Here is a 26,804-nt window from a genome sequence, read left to right on the forward strand (position 1 = left end):
CTGCTCAGCTGGGCAGCAATATATAACCCCAGATACCAAAGCCCTTCAGGACCACGGCTGAGTTTAGCCTGTGAGGTCCCCATTTTGCAGATAAGGAAATCGAGGCACAGAGAGATTGAGTGACTAGCTCACACAGCAAATCAATGGAAGAGCCAGCAACAGGACCCAGGAGTCCTTGCTGCCAGTACTGTGCTTTGAGCACAGGACCATCCCCTTGTGCATTATCCCCGTGCGCTGCTCCTCCGAGGCTGCTGTTTGACGTAATGGCAGGGAAAGGCACAGGGGCACCTTTACTTTCACTAGCCTGGTGGAATATAATGAGAAAACTCCTCTATTTTGCTTTGGCAGTCGAGCTGGGATTTGCACAGCTGTGGTGCTGATAAAATACACCTCAGTCCCTGCCACAAACGTTGGAATGAATGTTGGAATCCCCCCTCCCTGCTAGAACCACATTGGTCCTTTATCAGCAGATGCGAGCTGCAGTAAAGTCTATTAAGATGCTAATCCCCGACGCTGTAAATCCAAGGCTGCTAATCGCCTGGCTGGGGCGCCCAGTCCAGCGCCAGCCTCAGCTCTGGGGATGGGCTTTCAGGAGGTTCACAGGGGACAGGGACTGGCTGGCATCACCTGTGTGGAAGGACTGGCTCAGCAGCTTCTCAGCATTTTACCATCGCTGGGGGTGACAGCTGGTTTCAAAGCCAGTCCAATAGCTGGCTCTCCATGACAACCTGACTCCCTCTCCTAGGTGTTTCCCTAGCTTCCTCCCTGCTCCAATACCCGCTGGCCTCTGGGCCTGCTGGAACTCAGCACCCCTGCACCAGGCCACTAGGCAGGGAAAACTTGTCCTGTAGCACAACTATCCCTAAGCAGGGAATGACTCCAGGCTGCAGCATGGCTTAGACAAGGATTGTTCCTGTACCTCCTTGCCATTCCAGAGGGAGCGTGTTCTCATGGCTCTCCAACCAGGAGGGAGGACATCTGGGGACTCTGCCTGGCTCTGCACAGACATCCTGTGGGACCTCAGGTTGCTCACTGGGCCTCAGGTTCCCCACCTGTATAATGGGAATAAATCTGACACCCCCCTCCCCCCCCACCAGCACGCTGCGAGGGTTAATCTCTGCACAGGAGACCCCTGAACGAAGGGCCTTAAGAGACAGGCAGACCCCCTATTAATCATCATTCTTATTATGAGCCATCTTCAGAGCCTCCTTTCTGCTGGGAACAGAGCCACAGCTCCCTGAGAGCTCTGGGCTCACCCCTTTCATTCAGAGCTCCCACCGCAGACCAAGTACCACTATCCCTGGTCCAGAGGTGAGCTCTGGACTGGGGCCTCGGACTGTATGGTGCTCAGATGGGCTGGTCTTAGACTGCCTTCACTTCTCAGGCAGCAAACCATCAGCTCAACAAGTTAGCAGCACTCAGATTAAAGGACCCAATTTTGTTAAAAAAAGGCCTAATTTCAGCTGTAATGCAGACAGTCAGCCACCATGAAATGGAAGAAGGGAATAAAACGCACGCAATGCTGGATATTAACAATCAAACGCCTTTCCCAGCGCCTTAAGCTGCCTCTCCTCTGATAAGACTTTGATGCAACAGACACACTACAAGTGTAATTAATAATAAGGGATCAGCATGACTTATTCCAGTAGTTCTGGAAAAGCAGTAACATCTCATCAGCAGGGGAGCAGGGTCTGCCAGAACCTCCATGTCAAATTGGCCCCCTGCTAGCAATCCTTCAACACTAATGTAGGAGAAGACAGTAGGGACAGGCACTGCCAGACTGGATGGGACCAATAGGCCACCTAGACCAGTATCCTATCTCCAAGGGTATATCTTCACTACCTGCCACATCGGCGGGTAGCAATCGATTTATCCAGGATCGATATATCGTGTCTCGTTAAGACGCAATATATCGATCCCCGAACGCGCTCACCGTCGACTCCGGAACTACACCAGAGCGAGCGGCAGTAGTGCAGTCGATGGGGGAGCCGCGGCCATCGATCCCGTGCCGTCTGGACCCCAGGTAATTCGATCCAAGATACTTCGACTTCAGCTACGCTATTTGCGTAGCTGAAGTTGCGTATCTTGGATCGATCCCCCCCTAGTGTAGACCAGCCCCAAGAGAGGACAGCCCAGACCTACCCAAGGAAGAGTGTTCTACTGACCCCTCAACAGAGGCTGGCTTATGCCCTGAAACAGGAGGGTTTATATCCCTTCTAAAACTCATGTTTATTTGTTTAAATACTTCCTATAGTTTTGTTCTCCCTATAAATGCCCAGGTTTTTTTTGAAAGCTGCTAGGCTCCTGGGCTCAATGATATCTTGTAGCAGTGAGTTCCACAGGCTAATTGTGTGGAAAAAGTAGTTCCTTTTTCAGTTATGAAGTGGCCACCTTTCAATTGCATTGCCTGTCCCCCTTGTTCTAGGAGACGGGGGAAGAGAAGTCCTCAATCTCCCTTCTCTCTACCAAACATTAGTTGATATACTTTTATCATGTCCCCTCTTATCTGAGTCCTCTGTAAGGTAAACAGGCACAGTATGACAGTATTCCATTGCTTTGGGATGAGAGGCAGCAGTAGTGCAAAATCATCCTGGCTAATCGGCTTTAGCCTCAGCACAGCATCACAAAAGGCAGCAGGGAGAGAGCAGGAACATCCTACTCCAGGACACAGGCCTGAATGAAACAAGGAGAAACCAGAGGTTTCCCCACCTGTATCCCATAGGAACACAGAGGATTTGCTCTACTAAATCAGATCATTGTTCCATCAAACCCAGGCAGAGGGCAGAGCGAGTGGTTAATGACTCTCTGGCTGCATCTGTACTTCTCTGGGGACCCTTTCAGCATCTGCCAAATTTAAGCTTACATTTAAAACCAAAAATATCTTCTGTCCCTTATGGTTGTAAAGGAAAGCTGAGTGTAACTCACTACATTGCTATTGGAGTGTGTGGGCAAGCAAACTGTAACAGCAGCTTGACATGTCCCTATTCAGTACAATGGGGTGTTTATTCTGAAGCCTACTGATGACATTGTAGACAACACCATTATTAACTATTTTAGTGATTATCAATTAGCAGAAATATCCAACTGCTCTGGTATTGCAGGGAGAGCTCGTGTACAGAACCAGCACTTCCCCAGTGCCCAGCATGACCCTCAGTATCCTGCCCCCAGTTGTGACTAATACCTGATATTTGGAGGAATAATCTCTTCTAATCTGGTTCTTATTCTGTACCAATAACTGTGGTGTCTGAGCACCTGAGGGAACTCTATGAAATGCTACTATAATGTACCTAGGTAATGGTACTATGGTGTTTGAAGAAAATTCCTTCCTGACCCCTGCAAGTGATCAGCTGATGTTCTGAAGCATGAGATTGGGTAATCCTCTTTATTGGTGGTTAAAGCAGATCCAAGTAGGAAGGGGAGCTCAGCAGTACTGGTGGCCGCCATACTGGGTCTCATCATCACACGGTGCTGTATGAATGAGGACAAACAAAGAACTGTGTCTGGAACGCACACATCCCTGAGCCACCGGATAGCCAGCCAAGCAAAAATATATTCCTGCCCAGCTGCACACACTGATATCACTGGTGTTCCCCAGCCCCATTCTTACTGACTCGACAAGATTGGGAGTCTGGTTCTTCTTTGCCCTGCACCTTGTGCAGTCTTTTGCAGCAGTGCAAACTGCATGTGAATGATCACCATTTGGAGCATTTTACCAGAGCTGGGTAGAAAACATTTTTCACGTCCTGTGAAAATTGTCAGGATTTCAGAAAATTTTCCTGACCCAAATTGGGATGAAAAGTTGAAAACTTCAAAAATGCTCATGAACCAAAAATCCCCCCCTCCACAAAATGTGGTTCAGGTCAGTCACAATGTTTTCTGAAACTTTTGGGTTAGATTTTGAATTTTTTTCCCCTTCACATTTTTAAGGCTTAAATTTTCAAACAGAAAGGCATTTCCAATCAGAAAACTGAAAATTTTCATTTCAAAAAACGTTGCAATGAGATGTTTCAACAATTTAGAAACTTCAGAAATGTTTCAAGTTGAGAAATTTGTCACAGTCAACCCTTTCCCACAAGTTTCGGTTTTGATGAATTGGCATTTTTCAACAAAAAAATAAAAGTTTGGTCAAAATATTCCCAACCAGCTCTGCACTTTCCACCTACTTTGCACTAATGGAAATGTCTGTCCAAGGAGCTGGGCAGCAGTGAATCTGGCACTGATGTAAAAACAGCTGTTAAGGAATGAAAGCCCCAGCATGGGTTACCTCTGTAAAATCCAGAAATACCCAGTGCGACTCCTCCCATCTCTGACAATGTTAAAACATTTCAGAGGAGATGTTTTATGTCAAATAAAAAAGCAAAGCCACCTCACAGCTCATTGCGACTTGCCATTGACAGGTTATGTTTCATTAAAAAAAATAAACAAGCAAGCTGCAAACTCAACAAAACCACGGGACCCCAAGTTTACACACACACTTCCCATCAGAACACAGAAAAGCATGCCAAATACCAGAACTGGTGATATCAATCCACAGCAGGCAAATGCATCCCTGATATAACAACAACTAGCTCTTATATAGCCTGTTTCATCAATGAAGCTCAAAGCGCTTTACAAAGGAGATCAGTATCTTTAGCCCTCCTCCCCTTTTTTACAGATGGGGAAATTGAGGCACAGAAAGGAGACTTGATATTGTGCAAGGTCACCCAGCAGGCCAGAGCTAGGAACAGAACCCAGGTATTTTAGGTCCCGGTCCCAGTCCAGCACTCCATCCATCAGGCCATGCTCCCTCCCCAATCCATACTTCCACATGGAACCCAGAAATATATGTGAGAGTCCTTGTCCCCCATCCAAACCCAGGTCTCTCAAAACCTCTCCTCCTACTCAGTCACGGCCGTGGCTTTTAAATGAAACCCACCAGGTTTTCTACACAGCAATAAAGTACCATCACCACCTTTCTATGTCTTTCAAGTCTGCTGTGTTTCCTCTGTTTCATTTCAGGCTGGATCAGACCCATCTAGTCCAGCCAAGGTCTATCTAGTTCAGTATAGTGTCTTCAATAGTGGCCAGCACCAGCTGTTTTAGAGGAAGATACAAGGAACTCCCTGGTGGACAACTGAGGAACAACCTTCCCACAGAAGTTCCTTCCTGACCCCGGAAGCCAGTGATTGCGTCATTCCCTGACCATGAACATTTATCGCCCTTATACCTTTTGATCCTCTATGTAACTCTGGGTGCTCCCTGCAAGCCAGGAAGAGGAGGGGAAGCTATACTCCCCTGCACTCCCCTCACTTTGACTCCTGCTTGTTCCCATAGCTTGCACAGCTCCCGTGTTAGCATTCATGGAACAAGCCAGCCCTTTTAAAAATCCAGACACAGGACGGCTGGCAGGATTTCTCCATCATGTCGTCTGCCAAGTGGGTAGCAGACCTCTCAGGGAAAGGCAGCTTCTGCCTCCTCTGACTGAGCTGAATTCTCCTCTGTGCTGCCCACTTAGGTAAGATGAGAAATTTGTCCTTCTCCTTGTGGAGGAGGCCTCAGTCTGTACTAGCTTCTCTCATGCGGCACCTGCACTCTCTACCCCAGCCAGTAACTAGCTATGTTCATCTTCTGCATGTATAGACCTCAGAGGGAACCTAGGACATCTCCTCAGATAGAGGGAAACCTCCTGACAGGACAAGATTTAATGCCCAGACAATAAATTGCTTAGCAAATGCAACTGGGTCTCCTGCCTGTGTCACTGGGGAGAAGATGCACATCATGGGTCTGCCCCTGCTATACCTTACACAAGCATTCACATTATGTTCAGTGGGGCTACTCACCCGAGTAAGATTCTCTCATGTGAATGAACCTTGCAAGGCCAGACTTCCTGTGCAAGCACACCAGCTTGTGGAGCTGCTGCACTTTCCTCCCGAGTCAACATGTCCTGTGTCACAGTTTGGTGCTAGCAGTGGCCTGAAATATCACGCATGTGGGGTCCCACACCTCTCCCTCCACTTATTGGATCATGATGGGACGCTCAGCCTACTGCATCCACCTGACCTGGTACTTCCTCCTTGCTGACCTCATCTCAAATTGGGAACATGCTGTAGGAGCTGCCACACGGTATCACACGATTGTCCATCTGGCCCAGCGTCCTGCCTTTGGGAGATATGCTATGTGCTTACGAACAAACGTGCTGTTTTTAGCTGTTCCTCTCACGGGGGCAACAGCCATCTGGATAGGGGCCTACGTCCTGCACCACCCATGTGTCCCCAGATTCTGTCTGCCCTAGAAATTCCTGTGCCAAGCCATCTTGCCGGAGGTTTGTATTCTGCAAGTCATGGAAGCAACCTAACAGCCTGTCTAGGAGCTAATAAAGCACAGAGCTCTGCAGCAAGGAAGGGTCTGCCTCAGACTATATAGAAGGGTCCTATATCCAGAATTTCCCTGGGGAAGGCTCAGCTTTGCCTGCTGTCCTGCTTCCCATTGCATTGCCCCTGAAGATGTTATGTTGGGATGCTGCATTGGTGCCTGCTGCCCTGCCATGGTGACTGTTGCCCAGATGTGTTACAGGACACAATTACATGCCCTGACATCTTGACTCCCAATGAAACCTGCCTCTGCACAGCGCTCTGAGCAGGTGACTGCTTCATGCTCCGGACATGCTAAAGATTCTTTATTTTCCCGCTGGTGCAATGCGCTTACCACCAGCCTCTTAGAGGCCGAAACCAAACAAACCCCCAAACACCTCTCCAACCCTGTTAGAAAAGCGCCAGGTAAGCAGACAGGCCCTGCAACGTGTCCTGAAGATCAACAGGCTCAGGGCTTCGCTTGTTCACAGGCAGGATGAGTTCCAGAGTCAAGGGCCCTTCCCTCAACGCTCTGACAGGAAATCCAGGGCCTGTCAGCAAAGTGTCCCAGTTGATCTCAGCTGCAGGGCAAGGGCAGAGAGAGTCAAAGGCCAGGTTCCCGCTCCCCTTCTGGCCCCTTGACACTGCCACAAACCCAGCAGAATCTGTCTTGGCAGATACCCTGGTGTAAGGGGCCCCCTGGGCTGCGAAGAACCGGGCCCAGGGCTTCACACTGCCTGCCTTATAGCACGTGGCATAGAGACATGCTGAGGGAGGGGGTGTGACTGGGCACTGCTGTGCTCTGGTGATTCAGGGATGTGGGATGGGTCTTAGTAGACTGCTTTGGCCCAATGTAAACGGGAGCAGGTCCGAGGCTTCATTAATATACACCAGGGGCCAGGAAGGCCACCCAGCAAAGCCAAGAATGTGGGAGGCATAAAAGTGGCTTCAAGCCATCTTCTCCCATTCAGTTCTTGTGCTCAGCACAGCTCCAGATGATGGGAGAATGTGACCCATGGGATACAGAGCCCAAAACACACTGACCCCTACAAGGTGGGTGGCTGCTGACCCTTACCAAGAACAACCCAACCCTAACCACCTAGTATCAGGGTTATAATTACTGTCCTGCAGGGCATGGCTTGGAAGGTGCCAACCATACTTACACCTGACCATTCAGAGGAAGGAGAGACCCATAGGTACCAGGACAGTCATATTACTGCACACAGCATAAAAAAAAAAATTCTTCCTGTCCCTTGCTGGTGACCAGCTTGTGCCCTGTAGCATGACAGCTGATCACCCTTCCATCCCCTTTGCTTACCTCACTGAGCTGTGAGGAGCACTGATGGTCACTACATTCTCCAGCCCTCTTCACATCCAGGTACAGAACTCACCGGTGGCTGAGCTATCACCATGTGTGATGAAGGATCCCCTTGTGGTTATTAAAGGAGCCACAGAGACTTGTGACCTTTTCCTTCCAGCTCTTCTTTCACCAACCTCTCCTTATTTAGCACCACAGATGGGGGAGCAATCTCCAATGCAGTAAGCAGCAGGGAAGATGGGGCCTGAATAACTGCTTGCCACAATCATATTTTGAAGACGTCTGCATTCCCCAGCTAGCTCTTCTTCCCAGGCATTATTCATCTGCCTCCAGCACTAGATCCTCTCAAGAGGAGACAGTGTCACGCAGAAAAAGCAAGCTCCAGAGAGATTTATTGCCTTGGATTTTTAAAATATCCTTCGAGTCTCAGAGCATAACTCAGGCCTGTGCATCCCAAGTGTTAGAAGCCAGATGCTGCCCCTTCTGCTCGCTGGAGTGCACGATGGCTTGTGAGGGAACTTTGGGAGACAGGCCTGTGTTATGGGAAAGGGATAGTTACTAAAGCAGCGTTTCTCAAACGGGGGGTCCCGACTCAAAAGGGGCTTGCAAGGCTTTTGTAGGGGGGATTGGGAGATGGGCAGAGAGTGGCAGTTGCTGTCTGACCGCCCAGCTCTGAAGGCAGCGCCGCCACCAGCAGCAGCAAAGAAGTAAGAGTGGCATAGTACGGTATTGCTGTAACCCACTGCCCAACTCTCCCATCCCCTCGGCAGCATCCTCTATTTGGGAACTTGAAATATGGTAAGTCTCTACTTTACACTTTTTGAAAGGCTTCAGCGCCTTTGACTGCAGGGATAATGACTATGTGCTTAATTTAGTGCTATGAGTATGTACAGTAATTTGCTATCGCTTTTTTGGGGGGGAGGGGGGTGTTATCACAGCCTGAAATATTTTCAAAGGGGGGTCCAGCAAAAAGAGTTTGAGAATTCCTGTACTAAAGGGATGCAAATGCAGTTCCCCCTACTGCTCCATCATGGGACATTAACCCTGACATGGAAGCACTCCTCCCATGGGAGGGGAGAATGAACTGCCATGACCATTCAGTACTGGGCTCTTCTAAACCTCTCTACCAATGGATCCCAACTCTGGCATGAAGACCCCACCCTCTCAGGTAATGTAGCTTCCATGTTAGTATCTGAGCACCTAGGATGATGAGTGGGGTGTAAATTCCAGATAAGATCAGACAGACATTACTTTAGTCTGGTCTTCCCCACACATTGCTTTACTTCACCCATGGGTAGTGCTCTACCAAATTCACGGTCCATTTTGGTTAATTTCAAGGTCATAGAATTTTAAAAATAATAAATTTCATGATTTCAGTTATTTAAATCTAAAATTTCATGGTGTTGTAACTGTAGGGGTCCTGACCCAAAAAGGAGATGTCCAGTGGTCGCAAGGTTACTGTAGGGCAGGTTGCGGTACTGCTACCCTTACTTCTGCACTGCTGCTGGCGGCAGCTCTGCCTTCAGAGCTGGGCAGCTGGAGAGCGGTGGCTGCTGGCTGGGAGCCCAGCTCTGAAGCCACAGCCGCCTCCAGCAGCAGCACAGAAGTAAGGGATGGCATGGTATGGTATTGGCACCCTTACTTCTGCGCTGCTGCCTGCAGAGCTGGGCCCTTAGTCCGCAGCCGCCACTCTCTGGTTGCCCAGCTCTGAAGGCAGCGCAGAAGTAAGGTTGGCAATACTGAGACCCCCCCTCCGCCCAAAATAACTTGGCGACTCCCCCACCCCACACCGCAACTCCCTTTTGGGTCAGGACCCCCAATTTGAGAAACACTGGTCTCCCCTGTGAAATCTGTATTGTGTAGAGTAAAAGCACACAGGAGGAGGCCAGATTTCACAGTCCATGATGTGTTTTTCATGGCTGTGAATTTGGTAGGGCCAACCCATGGGCATACCTCTCCACCTCCTAAGCACAAGATGCACAGCAGGGACCTTCTAAATCTATAGTAAAGGATTGAAATTCAGAGGACTCTTTCTCCCCCCCCCCCATAGCGCACACAGTGGTACAGTTACACCACTTCCAGTGATGAGGTACATTCTGCAGTTTCCTTACTGCGATAAGCCTACAGTCCCTGGTTTGGTTTTATCTAGTTATTTTTAGTGCTGAGCCAATGTCTTTACTGGCAAGAATAGCTGCAGGAACAGCAAACTATTAGATAATATTTGAGAAAATAATTTTTTTCACTTTCAGGCCAACTTGGGCAAGTTGCACCAGTTTAACTTCAAATGGTTTTTAAGCCTGTCCAGTTAAACTGGTACAAACCCATGTGGACACTCTTATTTCAGTCAAAGAAGGGCAATGTTGATAAATGCAAAGCAATGCACATTGGAAAATATAATCCCAACTACACATATATATAAAATGATGGGGTCTAAATTAGCTGTTACCACTCAAGAGAGAGATCTTGGAGTCCTTGTGGATAGTTCTCTGAAAACGTCCACTCAATGTGCAGCAGCAGTCAAAAAAGCAAACAGAATGTTGGGAATCATTAAGAAAGGGATAGATAATAAGACAGAAAATATTATGTTGCCTCTATACAAATCCATGGTACTTCCACATCTTGAGTACTGCATGTAGATGTGGTTGCCCCATCTCAAAAAAGATATATTGGACTTGGAAAAGGTTCAGAAAAGGGAAACACAAATGATTAGGGGTATGGAACAGCTTCCATATGAGGAGAGATTAATAAGATAGGGACTTTTCAGCTTGGAAAAGAGACGACTAAGGAGGGATAGGATAGGTGTCTATAAAATCATGACTGGTGTGGAGAAAATAAATAAGGAAGTGTTATTTTCTCCTTCTCATAACACAAGAACTAGGGGTCACCAAATGAAATTAATAGGCAGCGGGTTTAAAACAAACACAAGGAAGTATTTCTTCACACAACGCTCAGTCAACCTGTGGAACTCTTTGCCAGAGGATGTTGTGAAGGCCAAAACTATAACAGGGTTCAAAAAAGAACTAGATAAATTCATGGAGGACAGGTTCATCAATGGCTATTAGCCAGGATGGGCAGGGTTGGTATTCCTAGCCTCTCTTTGCCAGAAACTGAGAATGGGTGATGGGATGGATCATTTGATGATTACCTGTTATGTTCATTCCCTCTGGGGCACCTGGCATTGTCCACTGTTGGAAGACAGGATACTGGGCTAGATGGACCATTGGTCTGATCCTGTATGGCCGTTCTTATTTTGGTTTGGCGTAAACTGTTCTGAGTGAACTGAAGCTAAATTAGAAAAGCCCCTCTTCAATCAGCGTCCACACAGGGGTTTGAAAAGGTTTAAGTAAATGGGTTTACACCGTAGGTGCAACTTTCCCACGCAGCCAAGCCTTCGACTGTGAGTATTTGAACCAGTAACCTGGCCCTAAGAGTTATAGTCAGCCAATTGGGGAGCAGAAGCATCCCCTGTGACCTATGTAGCCAATCCAAACTAACCAGCACTTCTCACAGTTTGAATACATGCACTGAACAGCTTGGGAAGAATAATTCCCTGAAAATATTCCACAAATTTTCATTAACATTAAACAGTTACAGGCTGTTTAGGGATAGTTTGCAAACAGAAAGGAGGCAAAGTTCACTCTAGAGCAGCATCTCTTCCAAGTTACTCACCCAGTTCTGGTTCTTTTTTTGTTGCAATAAAGAACAAGTACAGAGTGTGCAGTGGGCACTCATTGATTATTCATTTCTTTCATCCCATCATCATGTTGTCAATTGTCACCAGATTCAAACTCTGCCTCTGCTTCTTCCTATGGCTCCAGACTCTCCCCTGCCAGGCTACTTCCCTCCAGGCTTTCCCTGCTCAGTTGCGTTGTCATGCGGGAGAAGAGAAGCAGGTGCCTGTTCTGCATTGACCCTCTTTGGGTTGTCTGCTCTCTGGGCAGCAAGGCCCTGATCTAGCCAAGCACTCATGCATGTGAATGCTCCCATTGGCTTCAGTGGGACCGGGAATGGGTTTAAAGCTAAGCACATGCTTAAGTGTGTTGCTGGATTAAGGCCACTCCACTTGACCAGGGGAACTGGTGAGGTCTGCCAGTGGAATCTGCCCTGCTCTCCGGGGATTACCTGCTACTGGAGGGGTAGGAGAAGTGGCTCCATGAACATTATTCCAGAGAAGCCATCATTAAGGATTATGTTATGGTTATGAACTGGCGGGTTTGTATCCGTGCAACACTGCATTCTGTGGGATGGAACCGGAACTGCTCAGCTGTGCATGTCACAGGCCCTCTACTGCCAGCAGCTAAATGAGATTCCTCCTCTAGCCCACGTGGAATGGGCTGCTGCTCTTGGAGATGGAGGCCAGATCCTCAGAGGTACTTAGGTGCCTAACTCTCACTGAAATCAAAAGAACCTGGGCCTGATTTCTAGTCCCATTGCAGCTGGTGCCAGGGGTTTGCTACAATTAACCATGAAAAAGGGAGCAAGAAGGGAGGTTCTAGTGTCAAGGTAGAGGGCAGGCATTCTAAGCAGTTCAGTGGCAGCTCATGTCCTTCTAGCTGTGCTTAGGGCGGGTGCCTATGTTTGCTATGCATTTACCTGTCCTTGTTCAGTCTCATCCTGGGAGATCCAGTCTCATCGGGGATGCTTTAAAATCCCCCTCAGCTCCTTGCTTAATCTCTCTGATAAGAGACAAACAACATTAGGGGTTTTATTTACTGGCCATCTCCATTATCATTGCAGCAGAATGGCACAAGGCAAACACCCTGACGTTGGGCAGAGTTTGGCACATTCAGGGTGGGAAGAAAACAAACACCTCCACCTGCACCTTCCATTCACGGACAATGGTCCAAATGCAGCCCCGGCAAAAGCAGGCCTGGCTCCCGCTGACATCAAAAGGAGATGCATCTCCTGGTGTCCTGCATGAATCTGATCCACTTGGGATTCGTGCCCGAGAAGCTAGTGACACTTTCCACACACGAGCTGGCTAGTATAGGCTCAGGTTGCACTAATGCCTCCCCTTTCACACTGTTCTAGTTCCTGCTGGCTGGTAAAAACACATCTGTCTGTGCCACATTCTCCAGTACTTAGGACACATCTGTGGCCTCACACTCTCTCCTGACTTAAAATCCTCTAGTCATCTAGCCTGCGTGGGCACTCAGGAGAGAGCATCCCAGGGCAGGCTCAATGAGGAGGGCAGTACCTGCCCTACAGCAGCTCTGCTGATCATCACGTCTGCAGTGCCTCAGCAGCCACGCCGCACTGGCTATGTTCCCAACTCCTGCCCCAGGACTCCAAGCCCTGCTCAGGAATACAGTGGGGATGCTCCCAGGGTGTTACACAGCTCACAATAGTGCTGTCCTTACTAGAGGAAGGCTGGAGGCCATCCATATCTCTGGGCCACAGAGGGAGCCTGAAAATGGCTTTCAGCATGAAAGGCACTGATTACAGAGCTGAGGCCCACAGTAACTCCTTGCCCTCTGCTAGCACCTTCCACCCCAGCAGCTCAGTGCGCACTACAAACCTTAATAATCTGGCATCATGGTGAGGCAAGTCAGCACTATTCCCAGGTTACACATGGGGAAACTGAGGCACAGAATGGTTTGGTGACTTGCCCAAGGACAGTGACACACCTGGGTCTAGAACCCAGGAGTCCAGACTCCCAGTGTCCTGTTCTAACTGCTAGACCACACTCCTGCCCCATAACTGTTGGGAACATTTACCTCATGATGACCACGCAGCATAAAACACACTGCCACCAACACCCAGGCACCACAAGATGCAGCAATGGGGTGGAATCAAACTCCTCTCAGATTTATGCGGCATGGAGATGACACAGGAGCATGTCTCCTTCTATCCAGAAATCTGCTCAATCCAACAGGCACCGGGGGACCAACTGAGACCCACAGTAGTGTAAGCAGGTACCACTCCACTGACTCCGTTGGAGTTGTGCCCGCTTACACCATGTCTGAATTTGGCCCAGGCACATTGCAGCTGTGTGTCATGCTGCAGAGGAAAACATGTAAGGAGTGAGAGGGCTGATGGGCTTGGATCTCATAGGCCCCTGGGTGGTCGGCGCTGTGTCAGGGCTGAGGGCACAGTTCAGGGAGGGTCCCGGAGGCTCTGCTCACTGCCAGGAGCTGTGAGATACAGTTTCCTAGCAGGCCCATGGGTATCACACAGAGAATGGTGCAGCAATAACCTTCCTCACAGATATTCGGCAGGGAGTGGGAGACGCGGACAGACAGCAGTGAAGGAGAGAAGAGGAGATGGAGAGGCACAGACAGAGTGATGGGGGAGAACAAGACACACAGGGCACAGAACAGGGCTGGATTCAGGTGATCCTGTGCCCTGGACACACTATGGCTCGCAGCTGCTCATGGCTGCACCCTCCAAGCCCATGTTATGACCCCATCCCGCACTTGCAGTGGCAGGGAGTCCGTCCCCTCTCATACAGCCAGAGACAGGGGTGGTGGCAAAGAACCTCCCAGTTCTGACCCCTGATGCTGGGCTGTATCTGCTGGGGTAGATGAGTTGGGCCTGCTGCATACTACTCTTTCAGCCACACTCAGACTCCTCTAGCGGGGTGGCCCCCCAGCTCTTTCAGGTGTAGCTATCATCCCATTGGAGATGCATGGGGCAGCTGCCCCCTCTCAGAGCAATCATATCAGGCTCTCTGCAGACTCAGGCAGACAAAACTTAATTTATTTTTCAATGCAAGTTAAGATTCTGATCATATCATGAATCCAGGAGCTAGGGTCCCTGGCACGGCCAATATTGCCTTTGCCTTAACCTGAACTTGGCAGAAAGTGAGAAAGGGAGCATGAGGCGCACAGAGAGGGGAAGAGAGACCAGTATAGAGTGTGGGTTCATCTGGACACTGGGCAGAGGCTGCAGATGCCTGAGAAACCCTCAGCATCACAAGCCTTGGGAGCAGAGAGCCCAATTTTACTGACTGCTAGTCGCAGACACACGAGACGGTGCCAGGCCCTGATTTCTGCCCCTGAAGCTGAACACTGGAAAACAAATCTTCTAGACTGTGGGAAATTATGACATTTCAAAATTTGTTTTTGTTCCAAATCGGACCAAAACATTGACATTTTTCAGGGAATGGAAATGCCAGAAATGTTTGATTTGGAATCATTTTGTTTTGCTATGGTAAAAACAGTTTGTTTAGATAACGTCAAAACAAATACATTTCTTAATATGTCAGATACTATTAATATGCTATTACAATTAATCATATCAACGTAGAAACAAAAGGAAATGAACTGATAAAACGGAAATGAAACAAGAACGTCAAAATCATTTGTTCTTGTTTCAATCCTTTCCTGTCAAAAACGTCCCTGAAATCGACTTGTTCTCACACAGTATTTCGAGTTCAACAAAACAGCATTTGCCAACGGAAAACTGTTCCATTGGAAATTGTACACCCAGCTCTACTGAAAACCCACTAGCTGTCTTCCCTCCCCAGCTTGGAGCTGAGACAGACTGAGCAGATGCATGTCGTTCTGCGTGGGAGCTCTGGGTCTGCCATACTGAACCAAGAGTCTCGCTCACCCTGCTCGGAGCTACCCAAGTACGTGGGCTTGAGCTTGTGGAAAGGGTCCCGGCCCTGAGCCGCCGAGGGAGAGGAGGGTGGAAAAGGGACTCCACTGGCAGGTCAGCTGGTGAAATCCTCTCCCCTCTGCTCTTCACAGTCCTCAGCCAGCCAGCCTGGGGAGAATTCTTACTATTGAAAATTACCTGGGGAAGTGCTAGAGCCAGCTCCTGCAGTCAGTCCTCGATAGCCAGCCCGTCTCTGAACCTATCCATCAAGCAGAGGCTGCAGCCTGCATGGCCTGGCCCCGGGCGCCAGCCTGATGGATGGGGGCTGTAACCTCAGGCTATTTTAGAAAGCGGAAAAAATCCCCAGCATGTTCATCGAGGCTGGGTCTTTTTTCATCACGTTGGCACCCCTGGAAATGTTCTCAGAGCCAAGGAAGGAGGAAGGGCCAGGACAGAAAGACCTGCTGACATCCCAGCTGCCCCTTCTGGGGAGCCCAAGTGCTACTAACAATATGGCTGCCTCTTCTTCATTACAGGCCCCTCTTGCTGCTGGGGGTTAGTGGTGCTGCTCCCTGGCATGAGGAGGAATGGACTGTGGAGCCCTGGGGCTAAGGGGCAGGACAGAAGGAAGAGTCTCCATAACAAGGTATGCTCTCTGCATGGCAGCCTGGAGATCCTCAAGGGAAGCCCCTGCCTCCTAATGGGGGTGGCAGCCAGGCAGGGACCCAGCAGCAGTCCAGGGATTCTCAAGAGAGAGTCCTGCTCTCCAGCCCTCCTGTCAGCAGCATACAGGAAGCCGCAGGAGAGGGCCCTTTCTGAACCACAGCTGAGGGAGACATGCAGCGGGCTCCCCAGCAGTCAGTAGGGCATTGCCAGATCACACCAGCTGAGGGTCAGGCCTGTGGAGTCCCTCAGGGGAGACTCCAGCTCCAAAAGACACGTGCTGGCAGCATGGGGCTGAGGAGAGAACTTCTCTCCTGGAGCCAGGTATGGTAGCACAGAGCTGCCTGACTGAGACTCTTTCTGAAGCCTGGATGCCAGGGGTCCTGGCAGCTTTAGGCCAGACCCTGAATACTGAACAAGTGTGAAGATGTCACGCGGGGCCAGGGGAGAGACTCCAGATCCTGATCACAGAAGCTGGTAGTGCAGGGACCCACCGGGCAGATCCCCAGGCCTGAACAGAGCTCCTCAGGAAGGAGCCCTATTCCCAAACTCAGGTGTCAGCTGCCCAGGGGTGCTCAGGGAGACACCCAAACACAGGGGTCAATGGTCAGGCCTCATCCCTGCCAGGCGACACAGAATTTCCATTTTCTAGGGGATCCACCAGGCAGGCTCTCCATCAGGCCTGCTATTAACCTGAGGCAGGAGCGCTCGGGCTCCTCCTGCTGTGTCAGGGTATGAATATGCTACAAGCGGGAGGTGGAAAAAAGCTGGCTTGAGTACTAGCAGCAGTGAAGCCACGGCAGCACAGGGACATCAGCCCGAGTATGACCGCAGGGCTCTAGGCAGGGCTGTATAGCGCTTGAGCTGCCGCAACTTCCCTGCTGTTGTTACTTGAGCTAACTTCAGTCAGCATGCAGTGCGCAGGGCCTAAGGGTACGTCTGCCTCCATTAGGGAAGGCTTGGGGGCTGCTGCTGAATATGCTACACAACTCTGGCACACATCCCCGGCTCCAGAGAGGTATGACAGGGTTGCCGATGGTTCCACACAACCTTGCCGAGGCTCCACTCTCTAAACCTCATTCTAAGCTGGAAAGGGTCCCTCCTCTGGCATGCCCAGCTCCTGGGTGGACTCCCCTTCCAGCCCCTCCATGGGAGGGGAAGAGCAGGACCGAGCACAGCAGGGCTTCGTTTTGGTCTGTCTCGTTGCCGCCAGTGAACTCCCCAATAACTGGATCAGCTATTTTCAGTGAAAAGCGTCTATTTCTTGGCAATCTCCCTGGAAGATGAAAGAACCTAAGAAGCTCAGGAGAGGATGTTAAGGCTGGGAAAAGGGAATCATCAGAAGGAGCAGAAGCCCGTGGATGGATATTTAAAGGTCTCATCTCTATTCTAATGGGCCCAATCCATGCACAGAACTCTCACTGAACTCCACGGGCATTTTGCATGTACACATCTTGCAGATCGGGCCCAAAGTTACTGATCCTGCCCCCCTCAACCCTTCTTTTCTGCCCCAAACACCCCGAACAGAGCAGCTGAAATCCTGGCTCTCCCGCAGAACACGGTCTGGCTCCCCCATCTGCCGGTCTGCACTTGGCATTCTGCTTGCAATGCATGTGGGATCCGGAGCACGTGCGGCAGGAGAGCTGGGAAATAGCCAAGAACCATTTTTTATAGGGAGCACATGGCAGCACCAGCCTCACGTTCTGATCTCCATCTTGGATGGGAGCCCACAGGGGCCCTGTTACTTAGGCTCTAGAGGACTGATAGCTGGGGAGAGGCTAATTCCACAGAACAGTGCCGCCCTGATCCTGGCTGTGGTGAGGCAGGATGGGTGCCCTCATCAGAATATAGAATCCATCCTCTTCCTCCCCACCTGCTGCCAAGAGAAACGGCAGCAGATCACCCCACCCAATGGAGCCAGATCACTCTGGGAGTTGCTCCCACAGACTCAACGAGGCACAAGGAGCTCACCCACTCTGCCTGTAGGGCTGCACGACGTATAAGATGCCCACAGTCTGGCTTGGGTGCAAAGAATGATCTACTCCTAGGCCAGCAGGGAGCTGGACTGGCGCAGAAGTCAGCGTTCCAAGGAACAGCAATGGCTGCCCTTGCTGCTGGTGGGGGATCCAGGTACATCAGTTAACAGCTGGAGCAAGAGGAGAAGTCTAGAGCTGGGTTCTCAGCTGATGTGTCAGGGGGTGGGACCACCCAAACCCTTCCCAGATTGCTCAACGGGAGGAGGAGATTCCAGGAGGGCCCCAGGATGGAGAACACAGAGACCCACTGCTCTAACATGACGTGAATACACAGTACATCTTTGCAGTGCATTCCACACATTACGTAATCACCCCTCGCATGACCCCAGCTACGAACTAGTGTCCCCATTTCACAGGTAGGCGATTGGAACCCCAGAGAGGCACCTTGTCCCAGAGCCACGGTTAGAACACGGGAGGAGGCCTGTCTCCTCAACCTGAGCACACGTCACCAGCCCACGCTGTCTTCCTGCAACGAAGCGGGAGGAGGAGGGTAAAAAACAGGAGGCCGCTTGAGTCTTTAAACAGAAAGCCAGATTGACCTGCATGTAATGCTGCGTTCCAGGTTCCTGCCTCAACTTGAGCTGCATATGGAAGCATCAGCAGGGGCAGTCCCCATGCAAAGGGCTGGGAAGGGGTCAGACAGTGGGGCTGGAATGGGTAGGTTCCAGAAAGCTGAAACCTGTGTGCAGCTAAAATAGCCATGACACCAGGGGGAAGAGGGCTGGCTGGTGAGGCTTTCAATAGCACCAGCATCCGCTGCACTAGTCAGGATTTATTAGGGAGCGTTAGGAAGAAAGATACAATCAATAAAACACTTCAGGATGGTCAGTTATCCTGCATGCCCTGCTTCTTGGATGGTCGGAGACACTTCGCTCTCAGCTTCATGCTCCACATCACAGCCTGCATTCAGGTCTGGCCTTCGGATTTCCCCTCCATGAACCGGCACTCCCAGCCGCTCGTCCCTCCTCACCCCCACCACAGCAACTCAGCTCACCGAGAGCTACATGCTCCCCAGCCCCAGGGAGCACTCAGTGAGCCAGGAGCCTCCAGCTGGGAATGAAGCCACCGATTTTGTCCACCCTTTTAGCCGGCTCTGCCTAGGCTTGTGTGAAAGGGCAGCACTGAATCCAGGGAGCACCTGAGCTCTGTGATTCTCACTGTCCTCCCCAGTTAGTCTTGGCCCCCAGCCGTTTGGTCAGTTTCTTATTCCCACCGAGGGTGCCAGCCATAGCCAAATACTCCATCGTGTGGCGACAGCAGCTCCGGGAGGGTACACTGGGAAGCTGCCACTCAACCCCCAGACTGTAATTTTACCCCCTTGTACCTGCACTGCTATCAGAGCCCCCACCCTGCCTCACCAGAACAGCGCCCCCTCAGCCTGAGGGCGTATATAACTGCTGCTGGTGGCACACGCTTCGACCACCAGCACTGGAAGGGTCAAGCTGAGCTCCCTGCTGGAGTCAGCTATGCTGCTGGCATCACTGAGTGCCGGGTCAGGCGCCAGATGGCAGCCAGGAAAAGGCAGAAGTGTTCCAGGCTTTTAGTGCCGGAGCTAGCAGAAGGCAAGCAGTGTTCCCCAGCACAGCCAGAAGTCAGAGGTAGCGGAGAAGTTAGCAAGGCAGCCAAATGCAGCTATAAATAATGAAGCGGAAGAGGCAGCCTGGCTCCCGGCAATGAATTCGGCACCTGCTGCTCAGCCTGCAGTTTTTAAAATGAAATTGATATCTCAGCTAATGATTAGTTTCAGAGTAGCAGCCGTGTTAGTCTGTATCCGCAAAAAGAACAGGAGTACTTGGGGCACCTTAGAGACTAACAAATTTATTAGACCATAAGCTTTCATGGGCTACAGCCCACTTCTTCGGATGCATATAGAATGGAACATATATTGAGGAGATATATATACACACATACAGAGAGCATGAACAGGTGGGAGTTGTCTTACCAACTCTGAGAGGCCAATTAAGTAAGAGAAAAAAACTTTTGAAGTGATAATTAAGATAGCCCAGTACAGACAGTTTGATAAGAAGTGTGAGAATACTTACAAGGGGAGATAGATTCAATGTTTGTAATGGCTCAGCCATTCCCAGTCCTTATTCAATCCTAAGTTGATTGTATCTAGTTTGCATATCAATTCCAGCTCAGCAGTCTCTGGTTGGAGTCTGTTTTTGAAGTTTTTCTGTTGTAAAATAGCCACCCGCAGGTCTGTCATTGAATGACCAGACAGGTTAAAGTGTTCTCCCACTGATTTTTGAGTATTATGATTCCTGATGTCAGATTTGTATCCATTAATTCTTTTGCGTAGAGACTGTCCGGTTTGGCCAATGTACATGGCAGAGGGGCATTGCTGGCACATGATGGCATATATCACATTGGTAGATGTGCAGGTGAACGAGCCCCTGATGGTATGGCTGATGTGATTAGGTCCTATGATGATGTCACTTGAATAGATATGTGGACAGAGTTGGCATCGGGCTTTGTTGCAAGGATAGGTTCCTGGGTCAGTGTTTTTGTTCAGTGATGTGTGGTTGCTGGTGAGTATTTGCTTTAGGTTGGGTGGTTGTCTGTAAGCGAGGACAGGTCTGTCTCCCAAGATCTGTGAGAGTGAGGGATCATCTTTCAGGATAGGTTGTAGATCTTTGATGATGCGCTGGAGAGGTTTTAGTTGGGGGCTGAAGGTGACAGCTAGTGGTGTTCTGTTATTTTCTTTGTTGGGCCTGTCTTGTAGGAGGTGACTTCTGGGTACTCGTCTGGCTCTGTCAATCTGTTTTTTCACATCAGCAGGTGAGTATTGTAGTTTTAAGAATGTTGATAGAGATCTTGTAGGTGCTTGTCTCTGTCTGAGGGATTGGAGCAAATCCGGTTATATCTTAGAGCTTGGCTGTAGACAATGGAACGTGTGGTGTGTCCTGGATGGAAGCTGGAGGCATGTAGGTAAGTGTAGCGGTCAGTAGATTTCCGGAATAGGGTGGTATTTATGTGACCATCGCTTATTAGCACAGTAGTGTCCAGAAAATGGACCACTTGTGTGGACTGATCTAGGCTGAGATTGATGGTGGGATGGAAATTATTGAAATCATGGTGGAATTCCTCAAGGGCTTCTTTTCCATAGGACCAGCTGATGAAGATGTCATCAATGTAGTGCAAGTAGAGTAGGGGCGTTAGGGGATGAGAGCTAAGGAAGCGTTGTTCTAAGTCAGCAATAAAAATGTTGGCATACTGTGGGGCCATGCGGGTACCCATAGCAGTGCCACTGACTTGAAGGTATATATTGTCCCCAAATGTGAAATAGTTGTGGGTGAGGACAAAGTCACAAAGTTCAGCCACCTAGGATTGAATAAGGACTGGGAATGGCTGAGCCATTACAAACATTGAATCTATCTCCCCTTGTAAGTATTCTCACACTTCTTATCAAACTGTCTGTACTGGGCTATCTTGATTATCACTTCAAAAGTTTTTTTTCTCTTACTTAATCGGCCTCTCAGAGTTGGTAAGACAACTCCCACCTGTTCATGCTCTCTGTATGTGTGTATATATATCTCCTCAATATATGTTCCATTCTATATGCATCCGAAGAAGTGGGCTGTAGCCCACGAAAGCTTATGGTCTAATAAATTTGTTAGTCTCTAAGGTGCCACAAGTACTCCTGTTCTTTCAGCTAATGATGTGAGCAAGAAAATGGTTGGAGGGTGCAGTTTGCTCAGGACAGGTATGATGGCATCACTGCAGCTCTCAGAAGGAGCCATGCATGAGTCCAGGCAGCGATAGCCCATGGTGGGCCAGGCCGTCAGTCCCCAGAGGTCAGGTTTCTTCTGCCACATTCTGCCATCCCTTAACAATCTGCTAGGTACTTAATAGCTGCCACATCACTGATCCAGTTGGGCTGGCTCCTCCACCTCACAGGTGAACAGAGCTGTATGTATGAGTAAAAACTACAAGTGCTGAGCCGGACTGGGAGCCTGGGGAGCTTGATCCTGCACTGATGAGAGCACTGCTAGGACCCTCCAGTTACTCCTGCCTCAGAGCAGAAGCAGGGGGCAGTGCGGCCCGGTGGCTCTGACACTGGCATGGGAGGCACGAGACCTGGGTTCTATGCCTGTCTGCGTTACTGAACGGCCATGGAACCCTGGGCACGGCACCTTCTCTCTCCATACCTCCGCTGCCCCCTCCCTCCATTTAGATCAGAAGCAATTTGGAGCAGGGACTGTCTCTCACTAAGTGCACAATGGGACCCCGAGGGGCTACTACAGCACAAAGAGTGGACACAGAGTGGAGCCTGGGGCCTCAGCATGGTGGAGAGCGGGTTTAAGTCCATCTTCCCTCAGATGTGCCCTTGTTCCTCCCTTTCATTACCCTGCAATAAGGGCACGGGAGTCGCTGTGGCTCAGGGTGGGGTTACAGCTACTACTGAACCCTGCACTCACAGGCAGCCTCTGCTCACGCTCACACTGAGCACAACCCCCTTGTTCACCACACAAGGACGAAGTGGGTCAAGCCCACTTGCTCTAAGAGCATGTGTAGGGGTGGAGCCTGTATTGCTTAGAGCACCAAGAGACTGGGATCAGTTCTCAGCTCCTCAGCTAGCTCAGAAGACGTTACCTAACCTGGCTGAGCCTTAGCTTCCATCTGCAGTGAGGGTCTTGTGGCTAAGGCACCGAGCTAGTCCCCAGCTCAGCTGCTGACTCAGTGTGTGACTATGGAGAGGTCACTGCTCCTCTCTGCTTCCTGCAAACTGGGAATAAGGCCACATGGGATGCTGGAGGCAAGGCTGACCTTCCCAGGTCACTGAGGTCCTTGGCTGAGAGATGCACCAGGAGTGTATAGGGCTATCGCCAGGAGAGCCCATGCTGTGAGCATGGGTTAGACAGAGGTCCAGCGAGGGAGGAGATACCATAAATCAGCTGATCTGGAAAGACCAGCTCCTGTCTCTGGAAGACTGGTCCCTATTCCTCCAACAATCTGGGCAGCCCAGGGGACCTCCACTGCCATCTAGGCACTTGAATAAGTGGCAAGAGTCTCAAGCGCAGTGCATGCTGGGGACTGAGCACTTTGGGAATCCGCACAGCAAGAAGCCAGCCCCCCTTCTAAAGTGCTGCGTGGTTCCCAGAGGAACAGAGCTTTAACCAAGAGCAAGTACAGCAGGAACATAACGAATGAAGTAACAGGCACAAAAATAACCTCTCATTTTGATGGTCAACCCAGCCCCCAGATCCATTCACCAGGAGCAGGAACCACGGCCTCTCAGGTAGGCACCCGCAGTAGTAAATACTTGACAAACTAAGCCGCAGTGTGAAATACCCTCTAGTGGCAGTTTAATTATAACATCACTTAGGACTGGAAATTGCCTTATGGCTCTGGGGTAGTGATGTCCATTAAGGGGAGGTGGGAGGGGCTGTGGTTTTGGAGAGTAGGCTGGTGGATTGAATGCTACCCAGCCACAGGCTCTGTGATTCTCTGCTCTGGCACGTGTAGCCGTCACCACAGGAATGCTCATCTCATGTAATGGCAGGTTCCCTTCTTTAGCGACTCTAGCGCTGGTAAGGGCAATACCTGCCAGCAGCCCTGGTTTGGCCACACACTGGAATCCATCCCAGCAATGTGCTGTCAAATCCCTGCTGATGGGCCAGGACTGTGCAGCAGGCAACGGCTACAGGCAGCTGGCTCCCAGCTCTCTAACCACCTCTGCCCCGCTGTAGCGAGCACAGCTCCCGTTGCAGCAGGAGCCAGCTGGCTGCAGGAGAGAGGCAGCCGCTAGGGTGACCAGATGTCCCAATTTGATAGGGACAGTCCCGATTTTTGGGTCTTTTTCTTATATAGGCTCCCATTGGCTCCCATTACCCCCCACCCCCGTCCCGATTTTTCACATTTGCTGTCTGGTCATCCTAGCCGCAGAACAAGCATTCCCCTCAGTCATGCCAATGTGCACCCTTGAGGGCTGAGAAGGGAGCTCAGTCTCCAGGGTCTACTCAGTCACTGGGCATTCTGTGAGACTTTCAAGGAAGCCAGTCAGTGCCCACTGTCCTGAAGATGTTTGTGACGGGGCCAGGTGTCTCCCTGGGGACTTGACTGAGATCCGCCAAACTCATCGGACATAAAGCACCAGACGGACAGCAAATGGGAATGATCTTCAGTCACTGCTTCCTGACCTGCATTCATCTCAGTAAGCCCATCCCCATGCCGGTTTGCCAAGCTAGCCACAGCCTAGTTCTCTCCCCTTCCTAATTCTTGGTCATACTTCGCTTTGCCAGCCAGCATCTCACCCTTCTCTATGTCATTATAACGTTAATGAACCTGCTTCAACCAGAGTAGCAGGTCCACGGAGAGGAAGCAATGGCCAGAGAGAGCTAGCAGCATCTTAATACCCTGTGAGCAGCATCACATCTCAGTGAAACATTATCTCCTGCTTGGGGCCAATATCATGGGGGGGAGGGATAGTTCAGTGGTTTGAGCATTGGCCTGCTAAACCCAGGGTTGTGAGTTCAATCCTTGAGGGGGACATTTAGGGATTTGGGGCAAAAATCTGTCTGTGGATTGGTCCTGCTTTGAGCAGGGGGTTGGACTAGATGACCTCCTGAGGTCCCTTCCAACCCTGATATTCTATGATTCTATGAGCAAGTCTGCAATGCTCACAGCTCTGGGTGGCCGTGCTGGTGATCACGTGCCCATGCATGGGTATGTCTGCCCCAGAGGACTGCATGCCTGACTGCATTACTACTACTGGGATTATAGGAGCACCTAGAGATCCTCACCTGAGATCAGCGTCCCACTGGACCAGACACTATGCATATGCGCATAGGAAGAGACAGCTCTTGCCCTGCAGAGTTTGCACTCCAAACAAACACAGAGAAAAGGTGGGAAGGGAAACTGAGGCACAGAGAGGGGCGGGAACTTGCCTAAGGTCACCCAGCAGCTCAGCGGCAGAGCTGGGAATAGACCCCAGGTCTCCAGAGTCCCAATCCAGCACTCTGTCCCCTGAACAGATGTTTGTATGTGTGTGTGTTAGACCAGCCTGCCCATTGGTTCATGTGTGTTATAACAGCACATAGGGTTGTATGTTCACATGCTAGGGAACTGTCTGTGTGGGGCAGGGACACTCATGCATAGATGTATCCAAGGACCCTGGGCATGACTGTATTCTAGGGACCAGTGTCTCTATGCAGAAGCATATCAAAGGCTCCATGAAGCATGCTCATGTGCATGAGTGCAGGATGTTTGGATATATTTGTAAGTGCCCTGGGCAATGTGTGCAAGGGGTGGGCATATGGGCTTAACAGCATGTGGGTGCATGAGTACAGGAGATCTGTCTGTATCCAATGAAACCTGTCTGAATGCCTCTCAGAGGGGGCTTGCCTGATTTGCAAATCCTTCCAGTCAATGTTTTCCTACCAATGCTGGAGGCTCCCTGCATTTCTTCTCAGATTTGGAGAGATTTCAGGTTTTTTGTTCTCCACAGTTAGATGTACAGAAGCACCGGATCAGAGGAAAATCCTTAGAGCTGCCGTTATGCCTAAAAGGCTTACCCTTCCGTTCCATACACAAACAGAAAGCAGGGGGATGGATTACCATGGAGCTGGCTGGGGAATCCTAGGACTGAACAGTCCCTGAGCCCAAATTCCTCTCACCCTTGGAGAGTGCGAAAGGCCTGGAGGGGACGCTTTGACAGTCTGAATTCCCCCTGTCTCTGGAACAGAGAGGGGGGTCTCCTGATGGAGCCATGAAGGGAAGCCCGGGACTGACTGGGCATTGGGAATGAAATCCCACCCTTGATTCAAACAGGGAGGTCTCAAGTGGGGCAAAGCTGGGTGCCTTGGGGGAGGGGGTACACACAATACCAATCCTCAGACAGAAAAACAGCCCACGCCCTCCTCCCAGCACTCTTCTTGCAGGAGAGGAAATCGGCATTTGATTCCCTCTGCTCCTTTTCCCCCTTCAGCATTTTGGAGTCTCCGTTTTGCTGACAGGTTAAGTGGCCGACAGCCTGCCTGGCAGACCATTTCATTAAGGACTTGATTTAGTTTTTCCCTCTCTCTCTCCCCCTCTCTGTGACTCTAATAAATCTGATTCTAATGAACAGGGACTAGTGGTGCTTTAAAGGAGATTGAGAGCAGCCACTGATCTGCCTGTGCAACAGACACACACACAGTGGAGAAGGGACACACGGCATCTCGCTGCAACATTCTAGCCATCACTGAGAACAGTGGGGACTGAACCCTGCTGCCAGGTCTCCCCCAGGCCCAGCCCCTCCCCTCGGCTCAGCAGAGATGGAAATATTCCCAAAACAAAGCCAAATACAATAAAAGTCAAGAGAGTCTTGTCTACTTACGAGCTGCTTCGTGGTGCATGATACTCACTGTCTGCTCCCTCTGGCCGAGGCGGCTGGCGGGATATTTGACCTCTTCCCCTGTCCCCTCTCTCTTTGCCCAGCACGGACGGACCACGGCGTCTGTGTAGAAAGAGAAAGATCACCTCAGCCTTAGAAATTCAGCACCTGCTGTGACCAGAATCTTAAAGAAGCCGGCTGGCTCAGCCCCAGAACCACGGCAGGAAGCGAGCTGGTAAACACAGCCGCCTCTCGCTCTTTCTCAAATCAGGAAGCCGACACTGGGAGCTAGTACATTATACCCACCAAGGAGCAGTGACCTGCAGCTCACCAGCTTCTAGGTGAGGCCAGCAGCTAGATCCCAGGACTCCCACTGTAGGTTTGAGGAGCAGGTGTCCCCTTCAACTTGTTTCTATTGCTCTGTTTCCCCAATGGGGGGTGGGTTTGGGCTTATTCTAACAAGGGGGGCATTAAAAGCCAGGGCTGATGGGGGGGCTGGAATGGCTCAGTCAGAGGCTTTCACCTCTGGGCTGAAGGTTTGAATTCAGCCTGGGTGGTCATGCACCGAAAGCCATGTCTGTTTGACGGCAACGTGAACT

At 50.4% G+C, this 26,804-nt stretch overlaps 1 protein-coding gene across 3 annotated transcripts in view; it reads right to left on the reverse strand.

The window, feature by feature from the left end:
• FRMPD3 (FERM and PDZ domain containing 3) overlaps positions 1 to 26,804 on the reverse strand; it is a 146,186-nt gene that overhangs the window by 58,312 nt on the left and 61,070 nt on the right. For 2 of the 3 annotated variants that reach the window (XM_034781380.1, XM_034781384.1), the window contains one exon: positions 26,237 to 26,328. In XM_034781380.1, coding sequence (XP_034637271.1) covers positions 26,237 to 26,328 — 92 coding nt within the window. Of the gene's footprint in view, positions 1 to 26,208; positions 26,329 to 26,804 lie in introns of all 3 variants that reach the window. The other variant, XM_034781383.1, reaches the window with a different exon arrangement.

This window comes from Trachemys scripta, chromosome 9 (assembly GCF_013100865.1).
Source record: "Trachemys scripta elegans isolate TJP31775 chromosome 9, CAS_Tse_1.0, whole genome shotgun sequence".
In the NCBI taxonomy this organism is placed as follows: Eukaryota; Metazoa; Chordata; order Testudines; family Emydidae; genus Trachemys; species Trachemys scripta.